At 37.6% G+C, this 21,242-nt stretch overlaps 1 protein-coding gene and 1 long non-coding RNA gene across 5 annotated transcripts in view; one reads left to right on the top strand and one right to left on the bottom strand.

The window, feature by feature from the left end:
* CACNB2 (calcium voltage-gated channel auxiliary subunit beta 2) overlaps nucleotides 1–21,242 on the bottom strand; it is a 257,991-nt gene that overhangs the window by 147,520 nt on the left and 89,229 nt on the right. The window contains exon 1 of one of the 3 annotated variants that reach the window (XM_074834394.1): nucleotides 14,143–15,598. The exons of the other annotated variants lie outside the window; for them this stretch is intronic. Coding sequence (XP_074690495.1) covers nucleotides 14,143–14,223 — 81 coding nt within the window. The 5' untranslated portion in view covers nucleotides 14,224–15,598. Of the gene's footprint in view, nucleotides 1–14,142; nucleotides 15,599–21,242 lie in introns of those variants that run through there. 3 annotated transcript variants of the gene reach the window in all.
* The window catches only part of LOC141927314 (uncharacterized), a 63,104-nt gene that overhangs the window by 28,660 nt on the left and 13,202 nt on the right, over nucleotides 1–21,242 (top strand). The window lies entirely within an intron of this gene.

A 21,242-nucleotide genomic window follows, 5' to 3' on the forward strand; every position in this document is an offset into this window, starting at 1 on the left:
AGGAAGCAAAAGACCCAGGAAATTGAGATAAGGACAGGGAGGGATGATCTCATCTATTACGGCACAGGCAAAAGACAGGCTCATTAGGGGAAGAAAAAACCATAAATTTAATACAGACACTAACACCACCACCATTTAACAGACATGGTAGGACCATGAGAAGCGTTACGACATCTTGAAAACACCTTCCCCCACCTCTCCCTTCTTCTCGGGCTCAGCTTTGCTCCGGATGTCTCTACCTCCTCTCCCCCCAAGCGGTGCAGGGGGCAGAGAATAGGGGGTGCGGTCAGTCCTGCTGCTTCTTCCTCCTTGGGGTGGGGAGAACTTCTGGCATTCCTGCCCTGTTCCAGCATGGTCCCACTCTCTCAGGAGACAGTCCTCCACAAACCAACTCCAACATGAGTCACTCCCACAGGCGCGTGGGTCACCCCTGTGTGTTGCAATCCTCCCAGCGCCAAACTACAACAGCAGGGGCTTCTTCCCATGGGGTCCTGGTCTTTGGGCACAGTCAGCTGGGTTGGTGTGGGGCTCCCCACAGGCCACAAATCGGTCTCTGCTCCACTGTAGACCCCCATGGGTGGTGGAGAGGGTTGGTCCTGCTGTCTCACCACAAGATACAGGGAAGTCTTTGCTCTGGAGCACCTCCCCTCCTTCTCCTCCTTCCTTCCACTGACCTTGGTGTTCGCACAGATGTTCTCCTCACAACTTCTCCTCATAACACCCCCAACTCCTCCCAGGTTGCCTTCTTAAATATGTTATCGCAGAGGCACAGCTAACTGGCCTGGCCTTGGTGCAAAGGCAGGTCTGACTTGGAGCTGGGGGAACTTTGAGAATCTTCTCACAGGGGGCCACTGCTGTAGCCGCCTCCCCTGCTGCCAAAAAACCTCCACTGCTCACTCAAACCAGAACAGCCTTAAAAGAGCCCATAAATCATGTATAATAATTCTTTTTAATTACTAGGTACATTTCCTATTAATAATTACTGTTACTGCTGAGTTATTTTGTAATTCAACTTTATTTTTTATGCTTTGACTCTACAGTCCTTTCTCCTTTCTAGGTGGTTGTCTGCTAGAAAGGAAGATAGATTGGTTTTGACTGCAGAAGTACTTTATTTACCTTACTACTATAACCCAAGCAGCTGCAGTTTAACAGGCAAAGTTAAGGAGGAAAGGGTCAGAACTTTGTTATACCTTTTTTATCACCACAAACTAATTTATAATGGGAATCAGTCACTGTCTCAAAGAGTGTGAGATGAGACCAAGGTCCTGTTGTCTTCCCAAGTCTTCAAAGTTAAGCCCTGACTCTAAACATGTGGTGTTCTCTTTTGGCTTCTTTTCTAGCTATGCTGGATGATGCAGAGGAGAGCTGGAACACCTCTGATGGCTTTGCAAGGCCCCAGCTCATAAATGGGCCAACTCCTCGCACGACAAATGGCCCACCACAGATGCTCACAGTTAGCTCAAACCAGTTTAAGATAAAAATGCAAAGATTTCGGCATTCCTGAATGTCCTCTGCCCTCTGGATGAACTTTCTTCACTTTCATGGCCAGTCTCCCTTTTCAGATTTTCAACTGGTCTATTGGTTTTTTGTTAAACTTTTCTTCTGCCTCATATAGAGAACAGCCTGTCCACCCTCTTAAATGAAAGCCAAGTTTGTTCCCATCCAACAAGTAGATAAATGTTTAATAATTATGTTCATATACATTACATTTGGAGTTGTTCACTTACTGGTTAGTAAACAGTCCTTTGCATCAGTGAGGTATAAAACGCTCCCTCTTCTCTGCAATGACTACTTGGCATCTTTAGGGAGGAATTTTTTCTCTTTGGACTTTACGTTCTCTGTCATTTTGTACATTATAGCCACACAAGACGTGAACATCCAGCTAGGCTAATTTTTGTGCAGCTTGATACAAGTGCACGGCTATCAGAAATAACAGAAATCAATCATTTTGGAAGCAAGTAGTTTTGAATGGCTTTTCCTCAACCTCCTCCTTTTAGTCAGGCACATTCATACATGAAAAATCCTATTAGAATGCAGGCATTAAGTAGTTAATTATGGGCATGTGCCAAGTCTGGTTTTTAAAGGCTCTGATTTCAGTAAGAAACACTAAAGCAGGTTTTGCTGTCTGGACATGAGAAATTATCTACGGATTTTTACAAATTACACAGTTTGGCAAGTCTTGAAAATTTCATCCTAAACTATAGTTTTAACTTTATTTAACATCGTTATTTGATATGAAAGTATAAGAAATTTAACATCAAGTCTATTGTTAATGATGGATGGACACCAAAACAATGTACTTCAGAGATATCTTACCCCTTCTTTCCAAATATGCTTCAACATTATTACCATTGTGAATATTTATCTTCTATGTGCATTATACCTGAAATAATGGTACTGGCCTTGAATCTTCACTAGTTCATTTTTTTATGCAGATTTAGAAGTCTAATACTATTCAATGTAGCAACAATACAATGGTTAATATAGCTGTCCAACAGCTATAAAATCACACTGCTAAAATCCATTGGTAAGAAATTAGCACACTACAATGTATCAAGAATAAACAGCTACTGGCACTTGATGTAGAGCCTGAGTTCAAAGACCACCACACAACATTATAATTAACTAATCCGGAACGTCTGAATTATTGCTAAAGAGCTTTTTCATTCCTTTTCCCTAAAAATGCAATATTTACAACAGAGAGTTTACGCCGTCACTAGGAGAACACCAGTTCCCAGAGCCAACACGTTCATTACTCATGATGTAACTCGCAGCATGAGGAGTTCCTTGAAAACTATACTACAAGAATACAGTAGTTTCCATTAGTGTGGGAACATACCACATTTCTCATAGGATTCAAAGTATTTCCCTTAGCAACAATAAATCTATGGAAAAAGATACAAGAGAGTAGTTAAAAGCACTTGCTGTAAGTGAAAAGAAGTCCTTAGTTCACTATCATGAGCTAGTCTTAGCACTGTTTAAATCATAAATATGCAGAAATTACCCTAGTAGTTTAGACCAACTGGGTTTTGGATTTCAACTTAAGTGATTTTTTTTTAATTATAATTATTATTTTCAAAGGAGGCAATATGCACATTTTTAAGGCTAATTTTAGATACAAACACAATTTCAGAGGTACTTTAAAAACAAACCAGATACTTTACCCCTTGGAAGAGGTCACCTACAAAACGTATCTTAAAATAATCTGTTTCCAACTTACCAAGACATTAAGGGAAATTTATAGGAAAAACTGCAATTCAAAAGCCATTTCCTTATGAGTGCTTGAATCACCCACAAAAATAGTTCAAATTAAAACCTGCATGCTTACTTGGATCTGATCACTTAGCATGTTGTTTTCACACTAGCAGTTCAGATTTAGAGAGGTACCAGTGCCTCATTTACCCATTGATACGTGAACCCTTCTCTGTGACCACTGAACTGGTCACGCATGTAACACAGTGCTTAGGTAACCCTATCAGTAAGGTGGTATAAGGCCATATTACCTGGGCAACACTGTCAGACATACCAATTGGAACATACTGGGAAAAAAAAGTGATTAGGGGAGGGCTGTTTATTTGGATGAGAATGAGGGTGGGAAAGGGGAAGAACCTGGTAGGAGAGAAGGGAAAATAAGTGTCTGCAAATTGATGCAGTGACTCATGGTATTTTGCGGGTGCTTATCAAGCAGCCCCAGATCTGTAGGTCAGGTCCTCCCACAGATAGCTTAGAAATCACAGTTCTGGGTTAAACAGACATGCTGCTAGGCTATCAACGGGGACTAGCTTTGCTTCAGACAGAGAAGTATCTCCCCTCCTCATACCAACCTCACTCCAGACATGCACACCAGCTAAACACTCCACTTGGGTTTCCTTCCAAACCCTGCAGACCAGCACTGCCCAGCCACACCACTCGGGTCGCAAGCACAGGGACTGCAGCCTGGATCACTGAATGAGCTGGTATAAACTAAACTTTTCATTGATTTTGGAAAGCTGGGACATTGGTTTTATTCATTTAAAAAGGCTGCCAGTCCAACAGTGTACAGAGGTGATTGACTGATCACGTGCAATCATCTGATGGAGAAAAACAGACCCAGTAACGCATTGCAGTGCAGCCCACACTTCCTGTCATCCCTAACACAGGTGAAAAGACTGAAGCATCTGCTCTGGTGACAGTGTAAAAAGATGTTGTGTGAATGATGTTATTTTACTCATCAGAAATATAGTATAATCATACTTAGCGTTGCCTTCACACTGTTATACAGCACACAGAGGTTACATTAGGACAGATTTACTGACTTCAAACAAACATTCAGAGATAATTTCTTAGCCTTATATGACAATATTAAACACGTGACAGAGCTGACAACATTTGAAATGGTACTTGAGAGTACAGTTTGTTCATAAGAAAGTTGGAAAGTCACTTAAGAGATTTTGCTCTATCTTTGTGTCATTTTGCCAGGAACTAAAGAGCACAGCCCTGTTCTGCCCTGTCCCCTCTCCTGCCACTTTGTTGGCTGTCGTACTGGGAACACTTTGAAATTTCTGGCAACCCAACACTTTTCAACTTACTGTTCATGTCAAAGCTTGTAAGAGAACTTAATTATGTTTATGAGCTTTTGTAAGTGACCTTGCAAGAGCCCAATTGTCACTGCTGAAATAGCTGGCATATAGCTTGTTTAATTTCTGTTTACAATGGGAAAAATCTCCTAACACAAGTCTCTGTGATATTAAGAAACATTTTACAATTAAAAAAACCAACAAAAATTTGTCAGAACGAAAACTACCTATGTGAAACTAATTGTAGACATTAATACTACATTAATGATACATTACTATTACATTAATACTTTTTAATGGTTGAAAATACATTTGAAATTAGATGTTTTGTTTATTTTTCAGAGAAGAATTCATTTTTTCAGTTGCTGAATTGCAAAGCTGCTTTAACTGGCAAAGGGTGATTATGTTTCTTCTTCCTCTAAAAATCTGCTCCTAAAAATAAGTTATTTTAAGAGGAAATTAATGTCCATTTTATAGTTATATTTTGCCTCATTAGCTTTATTCTCTATTAATTGTTAATGACTCCAAAGAATATCACAGTGTATTAATGCCTTCCAAGTATGGTATTCCATGCACTTACTCACACCTATTACTTCTGCACTCCTGTTTTGTCAGTGTTCAGAAAGAGACTAACATTAAACAACATCTTGATTTCCTTATAATAGACAGTATGGTAAAAGTTAGAAAAAAGCGCACTCTTTCCTAGGTGATCAACCAAACGGGATTAAAAAATTAGTTGTCTGGTCTGTGAGAAACAAGACTTGGTGTATGACCAACTACTGAGTCTTCAAATCAAGGTTTTTGGGAGGAGAAGCCACGAGTTCTTGAATCTGGGGGCTGTCCCATGGTGTTTCTGCTGCATCTTCATCTGTCTGAATCAAAGCAGAGTGTATTAACTGCTGCTCTAATTTCTGACAACTAATAAGGCCATAATTATGCCAAAGCATTCCAGTAACATCTAATTTTCACCAATAGGCAGGAACAGCTCTAGGACTAGATTGAGTTGATGATTTATAAAGAGGAAGCAGTTTGTCAGAAGATGTCTGACCCATGCCTTCTAATGACAAATAAATAAAGACGTGGATATCAACAGCTGAGATAACATCACTTTGATTTCCCTGTTCCCTTTGTGCTTTTAGGGAGGAACTTTAACTTCAAGGACAACTGAATGTCCCTTACTCCTGAACAGCCCTTGTTAGCCAAAGAAAGAGTAAGCCAGAATTTTTGGTACTTACAGTTTAACAACAGGAAACCACATTCAGAAGCACAGCAATGTAAAAATCTGTGATAATACCTTGCATATCAGTGCACTCAGAGGACCCAACACAGCTACCATCATTTTTTTTAGAACAGCATCCTCTCTTCTTAGTCTTAGAGAGATTACGTTCTTCGAATGCATCTCTCTCAAATTGTTTACTAGGCTTATTTCAAAAAGTAACATTTAATATTATTTTAAAATATTATTCTTATTCACCACAAGAGTACCGAGTGCACCAGACAGTGTTTCATGTATTTCACGGCATTCTCTTTTGATTATTGTCTCCTATGATGCATATGAATTCTTTATTCAACACAGGGTAGATATAGAGGGAAATCTGACAGTAAAACCTCAAAATTAGTGGAAGACTCAAGGGAAATCATATCAAAAAGTGCAATTCACTCTTTGCTACAGGGCAGATATTAAACTGGAAGCAAGTCTTCCAGTGGAATAAAAAGCCCACAAGACAGTAGAACCTGAAAGTACTGTATATAGATGAGTCCTGCAATAAAATAATTCACATCTGAAGAATATGGTATTGGTTTAGAATGCTGAATATTCAAAAACTGAGGTGTTGCTTGCAAAGCACCTTCTATTCTAAAACTTTTGAAGATAACACCATATTATTACAGGTTAGATATAAAAATCCTCTTACGAATTAGTATAAATATCAAGAAATAAACAGATACAGAAAAGTTTGAGCATAAAATTACTAAATTTACATGACATTCTGATTAACTGTATCAAAACTTTATGACTAAAATACGGGCACATTTCTTGAATATTTCTCATGAGCCTTTCTTATTGTATCCATAATTTTTGTTCAGCATCACATTACTTGAAGGACAGTATAACTTGAAGGTATAAAATTACTGCAGGACATTACAATATCTATACACAAGCAGAATTCCAGTTAAAATTTAGCAACCATTACATGAACAAGTATTTTTAAAAGGGTGCAAGATGAATCCAAACAGAAGATTATACAGCCTTAACATACAATGCTAGTGTGTTCAACAAAAAATAACATTTCTATATAATCTATAACATTAATCAAACATGAAAGGGTTAAAAATCCCCCATCTTCCTTAGTTTTTATATAGTCTTCCTAGTGTTGCAGTATGTTGCTAGCCCTAAATGTCCACTAGGTGCTCTCTTCTTTCCCTCTCTTTTTCCCTCGGCTACCACATATTTAGGAATAATTCTCCCATTAATGCCCTGATGGTTTAAGTGAAGAACTCATAAACGCTTATGCAGTTACATGTTTAAATTTGTCATGAACCACTAGAAAAATAAACCATTTACGCTTTATACACTCTGAGCCTATTTATGCCTCTAGAAATGCAAGACATATCTGGCAATTTGTCATAAATTGTGATCTTGGTCAGCTTTAATCTTTACAATTCAAATATAGGAAAATTACATTGTAAATTTATATTGCAAGCTTCTCCAATTTTAGCAGTAGCAAAAAACTTAGAAAATAAAAAGGGAAATGACAATAGGAATAACTAACCCACTGAAATAAACAGCTGGCATTCCTGTATCCAGATTTTAATGTCAAAGGCCAGTATAAATACCATTGAGAAAAACAGTGATAATTTCCTTCTATCTACAGATACTTTTATACACAGCTTCTGTAATTTCACCTTCTATTTCATCTCAGACTACATTACCTTGAAAGTCAGGTTTGTATTTTTACCTGCATTCTCCTCTATCCCTGACTAAACTGAAGGTCTCTAAAAATTTCTCTTCGTCAAGACAGTTCAAGGCAGCTCAAATCAATGACTGGGTCAACTGGTAACTTCTTCTGTTTTTTTATTAAATTTTGATAGTGGAAAAAACCCTACCTTTCACATCTTAAAAAGGGGAGAACACATTCCTCTTACCTTCCCCTTTATATCTGTGTGCTTATAAAAGTCTGCAGAGACTAGAAGTAACAATTAGACATCTGTGGTAAATGCTTACGTATGCTATTACATAGTATTAAGAAAAAGTACTCCACGAAAGTTAACATCTCATTACTGTATGAAGTCAGTCAACAACTTTGTACCTTTAACATAAATTGTTCTCCATCCTCTTTAAAATTGCTGCCTGGTAGTCACAAACTCAGCACACTGCACATAAATACGAGCTGCTAAAATTAATGACAGATTCCCAATTGGAATCTATCATGAATTTATTTTTCAGACATGATTGCTTAATTTTAAAGATCAAGCAATCAGCCTGAGCCAAGCAGTGCTATTGATAGTGATGTATCACCCACATTCAGCCCAGATTCCCAGTGTCAGCAGACTGAGTGCAACCACAGCCTTGCACACACAGGTTACTACTGCCCACAGAAACTGTCATCAGTGCAACTCTGTTTGCTGGTACAGCCCAGCTGCTGTGAAGATGTAGGCAGAACCCCAGTTCCCGCAATTCAAGGGAAAACTTTCAGAAATTTCATGGGAAGCAAGTCCTCTAGTTTACAGCAGACTACTTCTGCGTGCCCTGATGACCTTTCTGCTAATCGGATTATGCATGTAGCTCCAACCAAAATCAGTGGGACTTACACTGAGAAATAAGTACAAGAAAAACTAGAGGGGGTAATACGTAATTAAGCTTCTTGCCTTTTGTTTCCTAGTGCTTTGAATCCCCTGAACTTTCTGCAGCACACCACTTGAGTCTTCTGCAAGCAAAGGGAGTCAATCAGGCAGCCACAGGAGCTTTCTCACAGGTTTCCCTCTGAAGGATGGAGATAACCCAGGCCTGACTCTATTAATAGAAAAAACATGGTCTGCCAGCAGTGAGCCAAAGTCCTCATCAGAGCCTCACGGAGGAAGCTTGATCTATCACCCAAGAATGCTAAGAGCTGTCTCCAATAGAAACTAAGGACTCGAGACCAACCAGAAAGAAAGCAAATGACAATGTCATTTCAGTCCATGATTAGTTGACAGAACGAGTATCACATTAGCACACATTAGGCCAGGCTGAGACAGAAACAAAACTATTGATTTACTGAAAAGAAACACCACTTCATAAGCAATGTAACAAACAAGAGATTCTTTGTCTTTTTTTCTTTTTTTTTTTTTCCCCCAATAACGGTATATTTTAGCCAAAAAATATCTACTGCTCTTTCAGCTATGTCAATCTTTAAATGTCAAGAGCCATGATTTATCCAAGGACAAAGTCCTCCATGCAAGCCAGAGCTGAGTAATCAATTGCCTCTTGTGCCATAGATTACTCCAATTATTGCATGGATGCATCTTTAAGCCCACAGAGATACTGCTGCAGTCAGGAGTTCTCTACTTAGACCTCCCATCAGATCCTTGTCTACGCTCTTTCTTAAAACATCTTAAAGCAGCCCTATGAAATGTGCAACAGCTTTATTATAGTTCCACAGACAGGTGACATTCTCATCTTTTAATATTTCCTGACTTCATCCACTTTTGCAGTCTCTTCACAAGGTCGATACTAATCCAAACCAGAGTAACAGGATGCCTGTAAATAGCGAGTGCTTCTCTCCGAGCTTTCCTCTCATCCATGTACCTTGAGAACCTCAAGCAAAAATAACTCATCCGAGGGAACCTTTTGTCCTCTCTGTTAGAAACACAGCAAGTTTAATTTGTATTATCATTATCTTCCATGTTTCAGGGTAAACCCACGCTCAGATAATTTCCCAACTATTTTCAAGCTTTTTCCACTGTCTATTTTTTGAACTACTTAATTTCCTATTTTCAAGTTGTCCCCAAATGCAGGCACAGAATTAGAACTCTTAATGTAGCCATACCCTCCTCTTGGTGTTTCTGCATTTGTTTAATCCTTCCTCCTTTCTAATACTATCACATCTCTTAAAATTCAAAGCTCTAGCTTGTCTATCTCCCTTTTCTCCCTTATAATTTTATCTTCTCCTCTCTTTTTTTCTTTGACCATTTAATCCTCCATTTCTTCAAGTTATTCCATATGTCACAAGTTTTCAAATCAATGTAAATGAACTATTCTTTACATTTTCCACAGATATCCCATCCTCACTTGAAACAGCTGGAACAAGCATATTTTACTATTTAAATCCCATCTTTCTTCTTTCATCCTTCACTTTCTGTACCGTTATAACACTATGTGTACCACCATGTAACTTCTTAAGTAATAAAGTGAGATAGAAATATCAGTCCCTTTTATTAGCTTAGGCAATTCACCAGGAATTGTAATTTAGTTAATTACATAAAAGTCAGTCTTCCTCCTCTGTAAATCCCACTCCTTTGCATTTGAGTGATACTAGGTGTGTGACAAAGAATGTTAGTAAGAGGACAGAGATAATTGATACTGTGCAATCAAGATTTATCTCTTAAATACCAACAATGACAACTCAATTTAAATATTAGTAAAGGCAGAAACATACTGTGTATGCACTCTTAAGCATCCTAAGTTATGGTAATAGCAATGCAGCAAATTTCATACCCATCCAAACCTGTCTTTCAAGGAAGAAGAGTTACTCTACCAAAATGGCACATAGATTTTGGTGGTTTTTGCAGTGGGTACCACAATCTACAAGTACTGACAGCAGAGCATGGCAGGAAGCTCCACAGCTTTCAGCTAAAGAGCTAGAATTTATTCTTGGAAATCTGTGGCTCTATGACCTTTCCGCTCAGTAGGTTGCCTTGGCACAGAGACAAGGTTTGCAGCCCTCCAGCAGGGCTTGCATGGCTCCAAAGGTCAGAGGACACTTGGAGAAGAAAAAAGAGCTGTATCTGGAACTCTGTAAGAGCATGCTACCCTTGAAAATTACACCAGGTACAAAATTAAATGTCCTTCACAGAATACTTAAAGATGTTTACTCCTGTAATATACCAGTATAACAGATTGGCCAAATAGTTTATAGGAAATATAGGGAAGAAATCTTTCATTAACAGGCATAGAGCAATATTTTGAAGACTCTATGGTACTTCAAATTTAAAAGTTCCTTTAAGCTCAAATCTCACCATTATTGGCTCCTTAGGTCAGAAACACAGTTTAAAAAAACCCATCACGTCTCATAGCCACATTTATTGTAATTTACTGACTTTTTCATAGGTGTTGGTCCTACCTACATTTGTTTCAGTGTTTAAGGACAGGATTGCTTGTACCTACATAAAGTAACAAACAATAAAATTGATTATGTAGGACAATAAAACTTAAATTCCTGTCAATAGGAGTCAATTTAACAAAATTATTCCATTAGGGATAATTAAATGGATGCATTATGTAAATCAAATATATTTAAAAAACCCAAGGCATTAGATGAGAAACAGATTTTACAGTCATCTTGGCTAGGTCAGCCTTAACTCTTCCCCGTAACTCTCAGGAATATTCACATGTGGCAGCACCAACAGCCTTTAGAGATAAGTGAACATATTCTCTATGTAATTTAAAACTAAAGTCACTGCAGCTCCTCCATGGCCATTTAATGCGCTTTAAAAGCAACACACCCTGTGCAGTAGTGACCAAAGCTTTCCTCAAAACCACATGCACAAAACCAAGGCTGCAATTCACATGCCTGGAAACCACAGAGCAGTATCAAAGTCATGCAGATCTATCAAATGGTAGCTGAAGAGCTTTCGGGGAAAAAACAACCCACTAAGAAGTTGTTGATTCCTCAGCTCTTGAAAGACTTGAGAAATTAATTTCTCAGCCTTGTGGTTTCTGAGGTGAGGGTCCTTGCAACAGTCAGGGGTCTGTGAGATACATTGGTGCAGAATTATATGAATCACACAGGTAGCAGTCTTTTGTGCAAAGATACATAGTGTGGTTTCTGTCCTTAAGAACTTGTATGCTAAAGACACAGAAACAAATGCCAACTTTAATTACAGAATAACATAAATTTAGCAAGCAAGCTGATTCAGCAAAGTGGTTGACCACAATCTTAAGTTTTAAGCAGGTGAGAAATAAGCTGAAATTTCAGAAGATGTTCAAGTGCTTTGCTAAATTGTAGCCAAAATTTTTTTCTTGCACTCATCCTTGTGATTCAGCCTTGGACCCTCATATTTTCACTGCATATGCACAAAGGTCAAGATCAAATCGCCAGACAGGTAGAATTTCCAGAGTCCAACTCCAGATTTTCAGAGAGTTGAAGAAAATCTCCACTTGTTGGGATTTAAACCAAGTGATATTTTGAGCACGTATCTGATTCTGTAAGGTGCCCTTGTACTTCACTGCAGGGTATCTCAGGTTTTCAAAATATAAGACCACTAAAAAAAAAATCACTATTATTTTCTGAAAAATTCTCATTACTTGTTTTAAACATCCTCAGTGCAATAGCTATTCTATTTTTTTAAATAGAATAGAAATATTTTTTTAAATTTAAAATACTGGCTACAAAATGATCTTTATACTTACTAAAGAAATTATATCTTCCATCACTTAGTAGTGAATAACTTTTATACTGTATTGCCAAAGACGGATGAAGGATTAAGAACATCTCCCACAAGAAAACCAAAGAGAAAGAGGTGAAGGCAAGAGTTACATAAAACTATCTTCATCTTTTTATAGAATTATGAATTTCTTCCTTTAACTCTGTGTCTCAAATAGATGCCCAGTCACAAACATAAATTACTAATAGAATACATTTAATTCAAAATTAAGTCAGAAATCCTGACAAATAACTTTTTCAGATTTATTTATTTATTTATTTTTGAAAGGGAAAAATGTTACATAAAGTACAAGCAATCCTGAAAGCTACAGTCGTTTGGATGCTGCATCTATTTCAGCACACAGCTGCAAGCATGTAAATTGCCATTTTTGCACCAGAAATTTCAAATCTGTTCATAGTTTATATGTTTCACATGTGCAACTACGTATTTAGTGAAACAATGAAAAGTCATTAATGGCTGCAACACAGGGCTATGTCACGATGGATAAACTGTATCAAACATTCAATTGAAATGATTGCCAAAATTCACTATTTTCATGACAGCATATATCCTTTTCCTTTTGTATGCAAACTGGTAGTGAAAGTATGGAGGGGGAGAGAGGTCTCATTTATTTTATTCTTGGGGATTATTCCACAGTGTAAAACTATGGGTAAGAGTAAGTACATCAGCGTTCTCCAACATAATCACCAGAAACAGGTATTTTAAATACCTAAACCTGGAGACAATCAAAGCTGCAAACATACAAGGCTTTTACCTCTAGGAAGACACACTGTGTAACTGAGCAGTTAATCCCTCCTTACCTAAGTTGGGGGATACAAACATCTATCAACTACGGTGATATACAGCCATAGCCTGCTTCATGAACACAAACGAAATTTCTAAGTAATCTGAAATTTAACGCATTTTCAAAGCAATTAATTACTGAGCAGTTACAGAAAAGAGAAATTATCTATCCTCATGTCTGGCAGTGATGTCCTTTATTGCCGAACAACCCCAGCACTGTAGACAAGGTAATGCAGTCATGGGCAACACAGCTGGGGCAAGATTTGTTGACTCAGAGAGGTCACTGAAGAAGCCCTAAAGCCGTCTACTGAGCAGTTGCCAGCATGTCCAGGTTTCTGCATGGAACTGGGGTTTGACAATATTCTGCTTGTTTGGTAGACCAGGCAGTACCCTGGCTGTGTTGTATAATCATACGTGATGTGGGTTAAGAAAAGGCACTGTTACTCACTCTGGAATTGTATTTTGCGGCTTCCTTTATTCCCCAACAGGGAATCCTCATTTCTGACACAGAAATAACTTATCAGGACAAAATAACAATGTATTTTCTTAGTAAAAATTAAGAAAGTCAACAGAAAAGAAACTGAACATGGACTCCTTCACCCCACTGTGTATTACAATTTATTAGACCATACTGAAGCAACTTCTGGGACTTTTTTAATAATGTTTAAAGATGTGGATCATACTACTCATAATAATACCTACAGTAACAAATCATTAAAATATACAAAAATAGAAATTAAAATATAATTAAAATCACTAATCTCCTCCAAATCTTTAAACTTTACTCTTCTTAAGGTACTCCTGTAGCCTGAAAGATACACCAATTTTGCAAGTGATTTAAAAGTACGTAGCACAAACCCCTTACTAGCATAGATGAAAAATATATATATCAAAAGCAAGTATGTTGAAAGTCTATAATTTTAAAATTTCCAAATATAGTTCCTTCAAAATACCGGTATTCCAATTAATGTATTTTTTATTTTTCTTAATTCTTAGGAATAATTTAAATAATTATGATATTTAATTACCATTTTTTTATCTACATTACACCTCAGTCTATTTAAGTTTGTACTTATATAGAGAAGCATATTCATGTATATATGTGTGTGTGTGAAAAAATGCATACGTATAGAAACTTTATTCATCCTTTTGTACTTACCCAGGACACATTTTTAGCCTTGGGTGTTTTTAGCATGGCAACATGCAAGGCTGAGATGACCAACAGCAGCCCCACCAGCATGGAAAGTCAGATGAAGGGGTAGTCCAGGTGCCTCTGTTACCCCAGGGTGTGCAGTCCCTGAGCCTGGCTGACACAGGCACACTGAGCATGTGGTCAGGTAACAATAAAAAAAGTCATTTTTCTTCCCGATGTACAATCCAGTTAAACAGAGACAAATCTTTGTGAAATATCTGTCTTCAGCAGCAGCTGGTTGTATTTCTGTATAGCCATGAAATCCAAAGTTGGCTCTTCTCTTGGAAAAGTTAAAACCAAAAGTCAAAAGGACCCACTCTCACAGACACCTCACAGACACTTCTCCCTTCCACCGGCAAAACTCAGAGCCCAGATACCCACCAAGGTTCCACCCAAGCACTGAGCTTGTAGGAGAATGAAGCCCAACACTGGAAGCCGCTTGCCTTCAGAAGATGTCGAAGAGACGCCCGGTTGCTGGCTGCACCGTTTAACTGCTGCTATGCCTGAATATTTCACGACCCCAGGATCTTCCGAGTAATAAAGAGAATTAGGATCTCAATGTCAATAAATAATGCATGCCAACAGGTCACGCAGGTGCCTGCTGTGCCATGCTCCAGCCCCGCGGAGGGTACCTGTTGTCCCGGCAGCCTGCCACAGTTCTGGGCACACCCGCCAGCACAGTCATGCGTCCCACAAGGGGAAGCAAAAGCAGAAAATCACTGTCCCTGCTCATTTCTCTTTGTTCCTCTGCCCTTCTGTCCCTTTACTTTTACCTCCTGTCAATCTAGATTACCAGAGCAGATCCAGGCTAAATTTTGCAACTATCAGTAGTGATTAGAGTGAGTTGATTGAAATCGGATTATACAGGGGGACCTCTGCTTCCTCACTCAGCACGCAAGCCAGTACCATTTGCAAAATACTTATGCTTCACCGCACAGTATGAGAGCATTTGGAGCAGTCCATTTCAAGTGAAACGGTGCAGTAAAAACAAGCCAGACTGTGCTGTCTCTAACAGAGAAAAGGGATCCTGTTTTTAATAGCTGCATGAACTTAGAGGGGAATGTTTCAAACTATTTCCAGATGGAAGAGTTCTCTGGAGTCTCACGGATTCACCAGAAAGCATGGTATATCAAAGAGCAGCATTAGGTACCTAAAGCGCTCCGTGTACCTGACTGCCACTGCTCAAATATGGATCCAGTACAAGCATAACCGCATGGCGTCTGAGCACCAAACGTGGGAGAAGCATCATTCTTCCCCAGGGTAACAACTGCAAATCCTGCTGCTGGTATCCATGCAACTCACAACCAATCTAATTCAAATGTGCTTTTTCCAAAGCATATCATTAAATGTATGAGCAAGTGACCTGCCTGAACCATATTCAAATACAAATATTCATCTATTTAAATACATACAAGAGCTATCAAATAAAAAGGTAGGACGTATTATAAAATTATAGTGCTGTCATAAAACTGTGGTATTGAATCTTGAAAAGAAGAAAACAAAAAAATACAAAAGGAGACTGATGGAACGGTACAAGTAAGGGGGCAAGATGATAAAAAAAACAATAAAAAATGTACAAAATTCAGTTAAGTCCAGTTGACAGACATCATGAATGTGACACACAGATGCAGTTTGCATTACAACATACCATTTTTCTAGGACATCCTGAATAAAAACTTAATATTATTATGTGCTCATGATACAGACCTAGATTATGCTCCAAGCATAATCTGTCACTTCACACTCATTATTTAATATATTTGTATAAATGCAATGAGTTTGTGATTCTACAAATTCAATTTGTGGATGGTCCATAATTTGTTTGCAGGTATTTAAAGTAATATTAAGGTCTTTTCCAAGATGACAGCATTAACTTTTTATTTTGTTAAAAGAAACTCTAGAAACTGTTTACACCAATTGGGACAGACAGAGAAGCAAAATACATGTATTTTCCAATGGAATTAATAATCCGATTTCAAAATAATTACAGTCTCTGCAGATCTGCAGTACACACTGAGGGTAATTACAAGAAGTTTGGTACACTCTGCTTTGCATATGCTAGAATGAAGGCTTGTATGCACACAGTTTTCTAATAGATCCCCCTATTTTTACTAAATCCACCTAGCCTCATGGAGCTGAAGCACTATCCATTACTGGCTCATCAGCATCTTTAACTAGAAGAATCTGTAGACCTTGATTTGTACCTAGGAAATCAGCAGCTGATAAACTATAGACTCTGATTAAGTAGAATCATCTATTTGAGACAGGATGAATTACTGGGTATTTTAACAGTAGGTTTTTCATTTAAGAGAAACATCATTATTCTACTGTAGATGTTCAAATATAATCCAGTAGGCAGAAATCCTGCCAGGGTTAAGGAAACTAATTCACTTCGGAAAAAAAATGACAACAAATGCAACTATTAAGTGTTGTCTATATTTGAAAAAAAAATAGTTTCTAGTCTTTTCAAAAACACTGAGATATGGAATACCTTGGATGTGACAGAACAAAATTTTAGAACATTGTGCTACTGTATGTTGGCAGCCTTACATCAGGACCTAGGTTGTATAAACCACAGGTCAATACACATTGCAGGGAAGACAACTTTAGAAAACAGCAGGCTGGACTTGGTTCCTTTAACGAAGCTCAAAGTTGGATACGTATTTGTATCCCTGAATTGCACTAGTACTTTTCACGTCATCCTTTAAACAAGGTGACCATTTATGAAATACCTATCTTTTGAAAGTTTCAGTGAAAACTACAAAGATCAATGTTAAAATACAAGGTCATGTACATCCTGCTTTCTATTAATTGCTTAACCCAGCCAGGTAGGAAAATTTGAAGATGCATATACAGGTATATGTACACCTGTACCTATCTTGCTAAACTATGCAGCACTTCTGGGATACAGAGACTCTCCAAAATCTTACAACTGTTCTCTCATATGGCACATGGAATAACTTCACTCAATCTCAGAACAGCTCTGGCATTGATTTTCTCCAGTGAGGCACATTCTTTTTGGATTCATCTTTACATGAATCATATATCAAAGATATTTATTATCCTCTTTGTTGTTCATGCTGACCACAGAATCACCTTCCATCAAGCCATTAACCAGTCACTCATGATATATCAGGTTAACAGATGCACAAGGGCAAACAGAAGTTCAGGATTTATGCAGTTTCCCTACGATGATTTCCCCCTGTCTGAACAAGCTGTTGCATCACTGGAAGAAGGTTCATTCAAATATTTGATATGTCAAGTGCTGACAGAAACATGTCAGTCAATCACAGAAAATACTTCATACTGTAATGTTTTATCTTTCATATAGAAAAAATAAATATTCCTTGTCCTAAGAAAGAATCTATAAATTTTAAAAACTGACACTGAAAGGCAGAAAGAGTAAAATTTCTCTGAGGTAGCAATGTAACTAAGATGGCCAAATAAAGGCCTCCCCCTTAAAAACAAACAAACAAACAAACAAAACCAAAACAAACGAAAAATGCATAAGCCACAGTTGGCAATGCACAAGAAATAGTTTTCAAGGCATAAAATGCCATAGAACAAAGCCTGTGAGTTAAAATTATCTGGAGACAATAAACTATAGCCAGTCTTGAACACTTTTAGCACTGCTTACTGATTGGAGCTGCCTTCCATTCATCAGTGACACATAATCAGGAAAAGCTGTTTAGGTGATGCTTTTGTTCCTGCTAGAGGCATACACTTAAATTCATGGGATTCAACTTCAATACCAATGAAGACTATGGTATTTTTATCCATTCATTTCTACTGAAACATTTATAATCTGATATGTGCTCCTCACCAAAGACAAAAGAGTTCATATGTAGGAATAACTCTCTGCTATAGATCTCTGTACTTTCTCTCAATATCACTGGAATAGATCTCTGATTACTTGTGTGAGATGAGTACGCTGTTTCATCTCATATATGGTTTTGTGAGCAGTAGGAAACTGCCACTGACATTCCTTTATAGTGACAAAATATCTCTTACATATGATACTTATAGTATGCATGCATACTTATTGATACATATATAACACTGGCAAATATCACAACAGAATTCCCACATACTTTGATATCAATTTATTACTTCCCTCTATCTGATTTTGACCATAAAATGATAAGATACATGCAAGTAATAAGGTAAATAAAGGCCACAAAAAATTAGTTCTGGGAGGAATAAACCAGATGCAAATGACAGAAATAAATGCAAAGGAGATTTCAATGCCATTCTGCAACAAGTTAGTTCTTAACATGGAAAAATAACTTCAGAAGCTAATTTGCTTTCCACTGATTGAAAATCAAGCAGATATATTAAACAGTCAACACTCATTTCATTATCATGTCACTATTCTCTGTAATTCCCTCAATTCTAATGGAGTGAAACTAATAAGTTGGTGTCAGCAGGAGAAACCTGAAGCACCCTGAACAGACTTGAACCTGTGGCTTTTGTGATCTTTGCTGAATCTGCACTACAGTTAATATATAATTGATAAAGGAACTGGACTGAGAAAAGTCTGCCTACAGTTGATTCCAGGGAGCCCTGAAGACTACAAATCCCATTGTAGTCCTGGGAAGGGGAAGAAATGGCACAAACCAGATACATAAACCAAAAGAAACGTTACCTTAAATAGGCTATGTAATATAAATGAGGCTGCCACTGAGGTAATCTCAGCTTTACTTAATAAAATTATCTGCAAATAAATTAAAAGGTAAGAATTTCTGGACTTCTCAGAATGCTAAAGGTAAGCACCTGCATGTTGCACGCTTCCACAGACAGAAACACTATAAACATACATTTGTGCACTTAAAGGCATACGTTTCTACTTCCCAGTTGAATTTTCACAATTTCTACAATTTTAATGTATCATACATGTATCCCCAATGGAACTGAGTTAGTGAGTCCATTTAGATGCCAACTTATAAATGTGAAATGAGTCATGAGCAGCACAGCAGAAAGACAGCATGTCTTTTCTGAAAGTCCAAATACAATGTATGGACGTATGCTGCCCATACGTATGTATGGACAGGATGCTGTGTAGTAAGTGCCCATCGTCACACACACTATGTACCAGGCTCCTGTCCAGGTCCCACAGCCTGAGGGCATTAGTATCCTCTGGAAGAACTCTCTGCAAAGCTATACTCAATTTTTAAATTATTTGGGCTCAAATTAAACTGTGTATGATTGACTCCAATAAGTGCACTGAGGTTCAAATTCTAGTAGTTAGATGAAATAAAAGGGTACATGACTGGATAGTCATCCCTACAGGGCAACTTTCCACAGTGAAACACTTAAAAGTACATGAAAGAGTTTCAGTGAGATGTTACATAGTTATTAGAAGTTCTGTTTCAAATATACCATGTCTAGACATATTAAAGAAAAGAAAATATTTTACAGAGAAATTAATTACTTTATTCCATTCTGAAAGTTAGAGGATATAAGTATAGAGTTTGTTACATTAGTACTTAACGTGAAGGTATCTTACAGCACTGTCACTGGTGTAGAACAGATTAGATCAGATCTGACCCTATATACTGTGCTAATAAATATAAACTTGGTCCCATACAAACAAGTCAAAAAACAGCTGGCATTTGAGTTTTCTCTTTCTTCTTAAGTCAGTTCACAGAATTTTAGAGCTGCAGCTGCTGATGGCTTGCCAGACATGTGCTCAAGTAAAATGAACTAAATTTATTCCCTCACACAGAAGTATTGAGAAATACTGAATTTTACTTAAAGCAGCTAATTTAGTGCCAACTGGATGTATTAAAAAGTCCTACTGCAAAAAATAACTAATTAAAAGACAATAAAGGTAAAAATCTAGATGCTAAGAAGACTAGAAAGTCCAGATATTAGCACTGTTCCATGTAGGACCTGTGGTGTAATCTTTAATTCCAGAGGACACAAAACTCACTGTAGAAAACAGAAGGTCCACATGAGATGAATAATGTTGAACAATAAACCTAAAATGACAGACATATTCTGCACATGTTCATCATGCATCACCTCCTTTCTGAAGTTGCATTTCTTGTACAGACACTACAACATCCAATAGTTTTCCCATCTTTAATGAGCATACTTTCAGAAGATGCTTGTGAGGGAAGATGCTATTGTTATTCTTATTTGATAGCTTGAATATCAATTCCAGATGAGTCCATTAGTTAATGAAGACCCTAGTCGGAGAGGGTTCTGGTCTGATCCTTACAAGAATTTACAATTCTGTAATACTTTCTGTATTTAGAGCACACTTGTAAACTTCTGCCGTATTGCATACTCAGCAGTTCTGCAAATAAATCTTGACCACTACAATTTTGAGATCACAGAGTTGTTTTAAGCCAGGTATTCCCAAATGGTGGTACACAAGACACTTAGAGAATGATCTGAATCTGCGATTTAAGCAAAATGTCCAGCCTTGCCAAAAGCCAAACAAGCACCAAATCCATTTCTGTCTTATTCATAAAACTATCCTCTCTCTTCCTCTCCTACATTCACTTACTGAGCTCCTACCTCAGCAACACAGTGATGCCGCACACCAAGAAAACTGATTTTAGATTTTTTTTTTTTTTCTGAGTATCAGCCATCCAGTCATGAATATAGCTGTGATCTTAGGAAAAAGAGAATATGGTTCTTGGTCTTTAAATACCACATTGTGGTGTATACACACAATTCCAGGGTGTGAATTCCAGCTTTCAAATAAATGACTTCATAACACTTTATATCAGTTAATAATCCAGAGGTTTTCCTTTACTTTTTTATAGGTTTTAATAAAAGTCTCAGCACCATCACCACCAGAAAAAAACCATATGAATGCATGGAATAATTTTGATTGCAACAAGACTCACATTATGGTCCACAACTGCCCTCAGTTCAGAGCTGTGGTTGAAACAGATGTATGTTGCCAGAGACATTTCAATTTGGCTCCTCAAAATAAGCAGACCCTGGAATTAACATGTCTGCTCTCTAGATATAAAACAGAAATGACAACATAACCTTGCAAAGAAATGCTGTAAATTTCCTCATTAAAGTTTGTGAAGCGATTAGATGAACAT

This window comes from Strix aluco, chromosome 1 (assembly GCF_031877795.1).
Source record: "Strix aluco isolate bStrAlu1 chromosome 1, bStrAlu1.hap1, whole genome shotgun sequence".
NCBI lineage: Eukaryota > Metazoa > Chordata > Aves > Strigiformes > Strigidae > Strix > Strix aluco.